The sequence below is a fragment of the Octodon degus genome, unplaced genomic scaffold (genome assembly GCF_000260255.1).
Source record: "Octodon degus isolate 3935 unplaced genomic scaffold, OctDeg1.0 scaffold00255, whole genome shotgun sequence".
NCBI lineage: Eukaryota > Metazoa > Chordata > Mammalia > Rodentia > Octodontidae > Octodon > Octodon degus.
The window spans coordinates 16076-26899 of record NW_004524831.1 but is presented as its reverse complement, the minus strand read 5'-3'; the positions used below and the strand labels follow the sequence as shown (position 1 = coordinate 26899).

At 40.7% G+C, this 10824-nt stretch overlaps 1 gene segment (V, D, J or C); it reads left to right on the top strand.

The window, feature by feature from the left end:
• LOC101590448 overlaps positions 1-8742 on the top strand; it is a 52522-nt gene extending 43780 nt beyond the window's left edge. The window contains 1 exon segment of the V gene segment in view: positions 8339-8742. Within this exon segment, the coding sequence occupies positions 8339-8742 (404 nt within the window).
• The last annotated feature ends 2082 nt before the right edge of the window (positions 8743-10824 follow it).

Here is a 10824-nt window from a genome sequence, read left to right as displayed (position 1 = left end):
CTTCCATATGTTTCTGCATTTGATTCTTTAGTGCAGATGTTATTAATTCAGGGATTTCTTTTTTCATTTCCAATCTGAGGTCTTCTTTATCTTTCTGCAGCTGTTTCATTTTAGAAGCGGTTGATTTATTGCTTTCAGCTGTGCGATTTCCAATTTGTTCTGTTAGTGTCCTCTGCACTTGTTAGGTGTGGGCTTGGGTTCTGATGTTGCATTTTGTTCCTTTTCGTCATTTTGTGTAGCACTGTCTTCTGCCATTTGTTGTAGATCTTTGCTGTAGTTATAACCTTCACACGTACTGAAGTTCAGGTGGAGCTCTACAGATTTTGGAGTTATCCAGCTGCGTCTGGCTTAGGTGTGGCTGCTGTGCTCAGCTCCTTCCCGCTGCGGACCTGGGCTAGGATTGGGTGTGGGGGTTCCTGGAACTCGGCAGAAATTTCTACTTTGCGGGAGGGGTGGGGCAGGTAAGGTGGAATTGTGGGGGGTGGCCCCAGGGGCTGGGAGAGGGTCCTGCCTATGCTGCGCCTGGGCTGGGACTGTTCTCACCGGTGCAGGGTAGCAGGAAGCTCTCCACACACTCACCGGACCTGGGCTAGGACTGGGTCTGTGGGTTCCAGGAAGTCGGCAGAAATTCCTAGTCGGCGGGAGGGGTGGGGGGCGGCTCGAGGGGGCGGGAGAGGGTCCGGCCCACGCTGCGCCGGGCTGGGACTGGTCCCGCCGGCGTAGGGTAGCAGGAAGCTCTCCACACACTCACCGGATCTGGGCTAGGACTCGGTCTCCACAAGTAGATTTAAAGGGAGGTTGTTTTCCTCTTTGGATCTGAGACTTCTTTGCAACATAATACTTCCTTCCAAGTACTCTGATTTGACATTTCTGACCTTACTGCTGATACATCTCTAGACTGCGTTGTTTACATAGGAGAATGCATTTTCTATCCTTCATCACCTCCCTGATAGAAAACGTCCATTATTAATCAGTACACTTCCATGAAAAGCACAAAGGCCCATACCATGTTATTATAAATCATTTTCATTGGTTGCCAAAGGAACACCACCCGATTTAACCATGACTTTTCAGACTAGCTCTTCCTTCTCTCCCCAGTTAAAGTGAAGACAAATGTGTTTCTTTATGAATTTTCTTTTCCTGAAATTGTATAAGCTTCAAATGATAGAGTGACTTTTTATTTCCAAGCTGAATACAATTTATGTTGAAAAGTGATATTTTGTAAGACATTTTGCTCTAAGTGCTGGACACTGCATCCAGAGGTTTTAAATTGAGCTCCAGCCCCACTCAATTTGTCACGTTTCAAAAATATTGATGGAAGTCTCACAAAATTGCTAAATTCCACAGGTGTGACTCAGCTTTCAGTCTTCTCTTCTGAGCCTTTCAGACTGCGGACTTCATAATGCGTAGCCACCCAGCTCGGGTGAAAGCTTGACCTCTATATCAAGGATTTTATTTTTTAACTGTAGAAGATAATACAGTTCAACATACTGAATATTATACTAGATTCCGTCCATACTATTGCTATCAATGTGAAATCCATATTTTTCTGAGGAAAAAAATAGTAGTATCTGCTTGACATGTGTGAAATTTCAAAATGATGATAACTTTTTTTTGGAACCAGGAATTGAACTCAGAACCTCTGGCTTGTCTTTCAGGAGCTGTACCATTGAGCTAACCCCTTTGCTGAGGGTTGCTTCTTATAATTGACCCTCTTTTCACTTTTAAAGTACTTTCCATAGATTATTTATTTATGTATTTTTTTGTATTTTAGGAAAGGGCCTACAAGGTGTTCAGAGTCTCACTACTAGATTAGACTCATAGTGATCTGCCTGTTTACATCATCCCTAGAGCTAGAATTATAGGCATGTATCACCACTCCTAGTCTCAGTTGCTGTCTCAGGGCTCCCTGGGGGTGGGGCCAGCAGATTTACATAGATTTTAATAAAGAAATATTAAAAGCATGCATTTTATTTTTATGAAAATGGCAAGTTTTTATCACAAAATATTTAGCAAATAATTTAAATCATACACTATTTAGCATAATAGTAAAATAGCACCATGTTACTCAAAATAAAATTTATAGACAAAACAACTCTCCATCCTAAAATGGCATAAAGAGGTGACATAGTATAAAACCGTCTATTCAATGAACTAAGAAGGACCTGAAGTATGTACTGACATATATTTAATTAAATGAATAGAGCATTTGAGAATTATTTAAATTGCTTTCTATTTCCTTTTTCTACTTTATCTTTTGATTTGGTCTTTATTTATAGATGTTTATCTTTTTCTTACTGTAATACACCATATAGATTTCTGCTTTGCTATCTAAATGTTGAAATTTTCAGTATTTACTAGTAAATATAACTTCAGAATTATTTATTTATTTATTTTATGTGTTTTAAGAAGCTATCTCTAATTAAAATTTTTTTAATCATGTGAAGATATTAACAAAGGCATGCTAACGTTATTTTAAAACTATACTTAGTTTTTAGAGAACAGTACACCTGAATGAAAAGAACTCAGAATTCCCACACAAGTCCCGCCCCCCACATGGACAGCCTCTGCCATAATCAGTATCTTCTCACAGAGTGGCACATTTGTGATGTTTGATGAACCTGCACGGATGTGTCATTGTCTCCCACATCCCACTGTTTACACCAGAGTTCACATTTCATGTGGTGCAGCCTGTTTGTACAACAGCATGATCGCATGTATCCACCACTCGGCGTGGTATCCATGCCAAGTGCAGCCATTCACGTAATGATCCTTTGTGTTCTACCTATTTATCCTCTCCTTTCTCCCACCCTCTAGCAAACAGGTCTCTTTAGGATCTGAGAGTCTGCCTTTTCCAGAATGTCACATAGGTGGAGTCATATGGTGTGTAGCCTTTTCTTATTGGTTTCCTTCATTTCGCAGTGTTCATTAAGGTTCTGCTGTGTATTTTCATAGTTTATTGCTTATCCATTATGAATGTTGAATCATGCTCCACTGTCTGGTTGTACCAAAGTTTATTCCATGACCTACTGAAAAACATCTTTTTTTTCTGGGAAAATTGTATTATATTCTTAAAATTTTTTCCATAATTTTATTGAGAAACAAATACCAGTGAGATAGTTTCAAATCAAATTGTTAGGACACTTTCAATAGTTAACACATTGCACACATTCTTCCTAGTGGTTAATTGCTGTACAAGATGCAGACATGAGATCCTATTTACAAAGACCATTAGAACATATCCCTCTATTCATTAAGAGAATGTAACTATACATCTATCCTAACCATTGAATACACAGATACAAAATGGACATTCATCTGTATCCCCCCTTTTTTGTTAAGTTCCATTATTTGAATATTTTAGGTGGGTAAATGCAGCAAAATATTCTAAAGGAGTCCAGTGGTCCATAATAGTATTGGGTCTTCTGCTTGACTGGCAATGTCAGAAATTGTTGACCTGGTTCACCTCCAGCTCAACATAACACCAAGGCTTTACTTCTTATACTTTGTTTTTATAGTTTTCTGCTGGATGGTTAAGACCAAGTTAAAGCAAGACCTATTCAATAAGAGTTGTAGCTTTTGGGTCTGGTAAGGTCAGTGAAATCCACTCAGGATTTATCCTGAGATCCTGTACCTCAGATTGTAGAACCTTTGTCATGTCAGGCATGTGGATGAGTCACAGCCATTGCTTAGCCAGTGTGCTCTCTGAAAGCCTGAGAGAACATGCTTGTAACTTAGATTCTGCAGTGCTGAGGTAAACCTATAGGCTTGGGGATATCCGTTTTGTTGTTTTGCTTCTATTTCTTTAGATTTTAATGTAATTCATGTAGATAGTATTAAAGGAATGTGAAGATCATTCCTTGAATTCATAAGAAAAAATAGCAAGTTTTTCTCACAAAGTATTTAGCCAATAACTTAATGAATGATTTTTCTTAATATTAGAAACGCACAGATGTTATTGAGAGTGGAGTTCATAGACAAAGTTAGTCTCCTTCACTAAAATAAATAAACATGTACTAGCAGAAATATTTCTTTTTCAGTAAAGTAAAATAAATCAGTAGTGCGGATGAAGTGCATTAGCATATGCACTGAAATGTCTTTCAAACAATTCAATAGAGTATTTTCAGAATTATTTTAATTGTATTTTCTATTTTGTCTTCTTCTGTATCTTTAGTTATTGTCTTTCTTAATGTGTTTATATGTCTTCATTGCTGCTATACATGAGCTATATTTCTATCCTCAATATTGAAATTTCTAATAGCTTATAATAACTATAACTTCAAAATTATATGTTATAGAAGTATCCCAGATGAGTAATGTGTTGCCTAAATAATTTTATCTTATGTTCATTTAATTCATAAACTTGTTTTCCAATTGTAAATTTCCTAATTACTGGCTATTCATTTCTTGTACCCAATTTTTGATTGTGTCTTTTAATTTGGAAACCTAGCATTTTATATCCTGAATGTATTACAGAAAATATGTACATTCTTATGATAGATAATATATATTCATAGATACATAGATAGACAGCTCAGTGCACCTGTTCGCAGGGCTGCTATGGCATATGGTGCAGGTGATCAAACCCCAGCCCCTATGTTTGACTAAGCAGGACCTTATTCTGCTGAACTATCTTGCCGGCCCAATACATATATTTTGTTCTGTCCAAGAAATAGCCAGGAGAATTATACCATTATCCACGTAAAATAAATCAGATGCAATAGTTTAACTATCACATGATATCCATTATCCAAGAAGCTAAATAGAGATGACAAGACATATAGATATAGTAAATAAGATCCTACATATTTCATAATAGTGAAAGGTCCAAAGAAATGGAGGAAAGTGGAAGAGAAGGGAAGATAATTGACAAAAAGTTAAGTACGTTATATACACATAACAAATGCCTCAATTGGATGTAAACACTGAATAGTGCAAAATCTAATAAAAATTGAAACTGAAATTTTTCTAATCTATATGAAAATAGAAATCTAATGGACAGAAAGAGACAGAGACAACACCAGTATCTAATGAGAGTCCCCGACCTTGTTGGTGTCAACACTGAATCTGATTCCTTCACCAAACATCAGAATGCAGAAACGCCACACTCAGTGACCCTGAAAGAAGGGAAGAGAACCAAGCTCTCCAGGAGCTTCCCTTTCCCTGGAGGTAGAGGATCAGGAAGCAGTGTGCTCACAGCATAACGGAAAACAGGCCCAGGAAATGAGTACAACATCCTCAGGACACAGAATCCTACATAGAGACACAACTCATTCAGACATTTTCACAATCTTGCCTGCCTATAAGCAAGCATTATTAATACAGAAAACTCATTACTTCCATCTGTGCATAAATGTGAAATTTGAGGAGATACACCCTCAAGACACTATCACATGAAGACTGACAAAATTTTCTGGAATGCTTCCATTTTTTTTTTTTTGAACTGGGGATTGAACTCAGGCCCTTGCATATGCCAGGGAAGTGCTTTTTCTACTGAGCCATCTCCCCGGCCCCAATGCTTCCATTATTGCTAAGCTTCCCGAGCATGGTTATACTTACTAGAGTGATGACTACTCTGAAACATCTATCTCCAGAACTGCCTGTATAGCACACTGACATGTCGATAGGACTTCCCTGTGCTGTCAGGACACTGGTGATCCAACTCAGTGGCTATTATTGAAATCAAATACAAATAGTTTAGACTGCGGATGGTGAGAAGGCTCAGTGGTCTAAAGCATCTACTTAGAACAAGCTTAGCTAAGCAAAAGCACAGCGACCGCGGTTCAATCCCCAGCACCACTTGCCAGCCAGCCCCGCCCCCCTGGTGGGCAAAACTGGCCACACACACACACACACACACACACACACACACACAATAAATAAATAAATTTAAAAAACCAAATAGTTTAGACTGGGTTTGGTTTTCATTTTTAACTGTAGTTTATGGAGAACATGATATATTGAATATGTACTTGTGCATGAGTGGGATAAACAGGGGAACTATGTGATGTCTTGAGGAGGATGACTGTGTTTGCAGGTGTTCTGTGTGAGGCACAGCAGGTGGAGGGTGGGGAGCCCTGCTGCAGCCCACGCGGTCCTGAGGACTCCTTTGCAGACAATGAGTCTCCAGATTCTCTTCAGTACTGATGGTGAGTTCTGCTTCTGCCAGGCTTAAAGGAGAAAAAGACTGTGTCTTGGTAATGAGTAGCCTCCATGAAGGACCAATTGATCATGTCTCCTGAGAAGACCAAGAACACACTCTATCTACAAATTATTATGATGAGAACTGATAACATGGTTGGATATTGCCAGGCCAGAGAAATAGTGAGGGGACTGTGTGCAGTCCAGACCATAACCTCTTTCCTGGGTTTTGCACCAGCAGAGGGCGCTGAGAATCCACGGAGCCCAGAATTGTCCTGGGAGCAGGTGTAGAGAAGGAAGCTGTGGTAAGAGGGTTTCCTATCAGACTTTGTGTCATTTCCTCTATGTCTTAACAACGTAAGACCTGAGGAGACCCTGCACACAGCATCTGCCAATGGTTTATGCTGTGAACTCATGAGGCTATAATGGGGAGTAGGATTGCGATGCCTTTGTTGCCTACAGATCCCCTGGCTAGGTTTGCACATAGGAATCATCAGGCCTCCTGCTGGGAAGCTCCATCTTGTTTCCTCACCCTCAGCTCATGTCTCTATGCATCATAGTTGGGCCAGTAAGAGAGTCCCCTTCTCTAGGACACAGGTTAGAAGATCAGGGTTTTCCTGAAAGAGCTTTAGTAGCCTGTTGAATAATTCTCTGAGCTGGAGTCACTGCAGAAAATTACCCATGGCCCAGAGAGGGACCTGTCTGAGGCGAGGGCAAAGTTAGTTGTGCACTGGATCCACTGTGCACTGTTGCAGTTTGGGAGCAGGTGTAGAAGTTTGAGCACGTTGCTCTGAGGCTTGAGTTCTCCCCATTCAACAAATCAACCAAAATTGGAAGTTCATAGTGAATACACACTTTAAGAGCTATTTCACTGAATGACTTTTTAAATTCAATCACTCAAATATAGGTTCAAATGTGGTGTTCAAGAAATTCTCATATCTGAACAGTGAGAGGCTGGAAGACAGAAAGGATACTTTTAATCTGAAATAGTGCAGCATGTTGGCAGACACAAAGAGTACAATCTTCACCATCAGGATTTGGTGTGGAAACCACAAATGAGTGTGTGGCAGGGTTGCGGAGGGTCAGATCATGTGACAGGTACATGGACCATTAAGACAAATCAATAGGAGGAAAAACAAGCTCTGTGGAAACTCCAAAACTCTGCTTTGTTCTGTTGTGAATAAGACCCCAATAAAATCAACACAAACTCTTCCACAAGATTGAGGAAACCGTGGGTCAGGGAGATAGCTCAGTAGAGTAAAAACTTCCGGGGTAAGCTCAAGGGCCTGAGTTGAATTCTCAGTTCCACCAAGAAAAAGAAAGAAAGAAAGAAAGAGAGAGAGAGAGAGAGAGAGAGAGAGAGAGAGAGAGAGAGAGAGAGAGAGAGATTTAGGAAACTGAGTTAATGAGGTTCACATTCAAGTCCCATCCTTGATGGCGTCCAAAAGCCAGCCTGTTATTGTACATCATGGGGCTGGTCTTAGCAATAAGGCCCTTTCTGTAGAATAGAATGGACATAATCAATCCAGGTAGGTGCTGGAGAAACCATCCTAGGGGGTGGAATAAAATCGGAGGGATTCAGGGTGCTTTCTGTGTACATGTGTGCAATGGGCAACGTTCCTACCTAAGAGACAACACTGGGTTCTGTTGATACTTCATACAATTAGGCAGAGATCAGTATAGCTATATACCACCAAGGACACTGATTGGCACGAAGAAGCTTAGATAGTTTATGGGCCATTCAATGTTGGATTCATAGAACAGAGTCTTCCTGTGGTGGCTTCTTTCTCAGTGAGAGGAAGCCTATATGCAAAAAATTTAAGGAGTGTCAGATTTATTTCCTCAGACAGGATAAGTTCATGAATCCCAGCATCTCAGTGCTGAATTTCCCATGAACAATGACTCTCTGCTTATATAGGAACAAATCTTGCACTAAGTAGTTTCCAGCCTAATGAATATGCAAATAATCAGAGAGTGCTGAGGTAAATATGGATGGTCTATGGACCAGAATATTCTGCAGTCATTTCTGTCTTCTGTAGAATCCACTAGAACATTGTAGATCCTCACAATGGACTGGACCTGGGGAATCCTCTTCTTGATGGCAGCTATAAAAAGTAAGATATACTTCTTGTAGTCTTGAGGAAGCAACCAGAGTTCTCGCTGGGCACTGGACTAAAATTCGCCTTTCTCTCCTTAGGTGCGAAAGGCGAGGTCCAGCTGGTGCAGTCTGGGGCTGAGCTGAGGAGGCCCGGGACCTCAGTGAAGGTCTCCTGCAAGGCTTCTGGCTACACCTTTACAGATTACTACATGAACTGGGTGCGACAGATTCCTGGACAGGGGCTGGAGTGGATCGGAAGGATCGATCCAGAGAATGGCAATACTAATTATGCTCAGAAGTTCCAGGGCAGGGCCACCTTCACTGCTGACACATCCTCCAACACAGCCTACATGCAGCTGAGTGGCTTAAAGTCTGAAGACACAGCAGTGTATTACTGTGCAAGGCACAGTGTGGTGACCCACATCCTGCTTGTGTCAGAAACTCAGAGGGAGGAACAGCAGACAGGAAGATATGACAGAGATGAGGAGGCTGAGTGTGCCTAGAAATTTGATGAAGTAATGGGAGATATAAAAGCAACTCCCCCTGCCATGCATCCTAATGGAATTGGATAATTATGTGGTTGTCTACTCCAGACACCCTTTGTTATAGTTGATGTCTGATGTCCCCATCACCTGGCATAGACTTTTGGAAGCCAAGTCTGGAGTTTGTGATTGGCTTGTGCAATGCTAGCAATATAAGTGTGAGCTCTACCTAGTCCTAAAGCATCTAGATGCCACACAATATGTTGGACAGCAAGGGTCACCACCTCCTCTCTCATTGATTTTGTTACCTTCCACCACTTCAAAGCGTTTTCCTCTCCCATGTTTCATTGAGCCAGTGGTGTTCCTCTCTATGCTGCATTGAGCCAGCCAACTATGAACTGAGACATCCATCAACTCTGAGCTAAATGAATCTTTCTCTCTTTCACTTTCGTTTTCATATATTTTGTCCTCTCAATAAGAAAATAATGAACACACCATCTATGTACAATACAGGGATTAAAGAAATCTTTCTATCACAAGGCAGGCATAAGTCATTACCAGAACATACATATGAGAATGCAAAGTAGTTTGTCAGTTCATGAAATAAATTTGTTCCACAATTCAGGGAAACATGTGCTTTCTCCTGTTCGTGGAGAAGATGAGTTAGGTTTTCTTTTTTCGTACAATGTGGAGTTCATGCACTGAAGCAAAATTTTGTAGAACACTTCTGCCTGCAAATCGAGTTGATCAGGAACACAAGCATTCATCAACTGAGATTTTATCTAATTTCAAAACAATTGCAGAAATATATGAACAATGGTTCACAAACACATCACATTGCTCTCTTTGTACAAAATGGCTGGAATTGTACTGACATTTCTGGTTATTGGTATTCATGAATATGGCATCATTATTTTCACTGTAGAAAGATTTCCCAGGAACTACTATGCCGCTTAAATGTACATCCTATCACTCGTCCAGCACCTGGTCCTGCAGTCCCTCTTTGTCCCAGCTGTTGGACCCACCGTGGGACACCACCCCTTTCCATAGTCACAGTGCTAAAAAGCATTGAGTCCTTGGGCTGTACATTGTGTGGTTTGCATAAATGGTGAATGATGTGTTTTTGCCACATGCTTCATGTATGTCCAAATTATTCAGGTGATCACCAGGAGAGCCCTGTGGTGCCTTCAAGTAGTAGGTGACCATTTAGGTAGGCAAGGGGTGCATTCCCTGACAGAAGAGTGTAAAAGCAGAGCACCTGGGAGGAGTCCAGGCTGGCTGTTGAGCTCTTTCCTGAGAAATCTCCTGGGCCTCCATGGTTGGCTAATATTGATGTTTAAATGCTTCCTTTTCAGAAGCCTTATTTAGAAGTCCCAGCTGTGCCTATGAGCAGTCTTCATCCATGAGGCAGACCTGGAGGAGGTGAAGCTGACGTAAGCATCCTCGGAAGGTGCCTGAGAGCACAATGCTCAGATCAGTTGTGTGAACACCTCATGTTTTCTGGACATTGTTATCTGCACATGCATAAGAAATTCCCAAAGAGCTTTCCAATGAAAGGACCATTTTACATCACCACTGACAGGGAATAAGAGTCTTATTGTCTTACGTGGTCAGGATTTTATTTGGTCTATGTTTGAGTTTTAGTATTTCTAAATGATGCGTATGATACAGTTGTATAAATATACATTTTCCTACAAACCATATTAAAATATTCATGGGTGTATAAGTAAATATCAAATATTTTATTTCATTTTATTCTGAGAAATTTTTCTTTGGTTCTGCCTGAAATGTTCCTGAATAGGTTCACACCTTAGATGACAGTGGGTTTCAGCCCTGGGTCATTTGGCTCTGCATTTCACAGCTTTCTGCAAATGCACACTGCAGTCTGGTGACTGAGCTCAGCAGTCACTTGCTTTGTTCTTGAAAGGTGACTAGCAGAGGAGATTATGTATTTTCTCATCACAAAAATCAAAATTATATGGGGAAAAAGGAACCCTTCTCCACTGGTTGTGGGAGTGTAGACTGGTGCAACCATTATGGAAATCAGTATGGAGACTCCTTAGAAAAGTTGGTCTGGAAATCCCCTTTAAACCAGCTATTCCT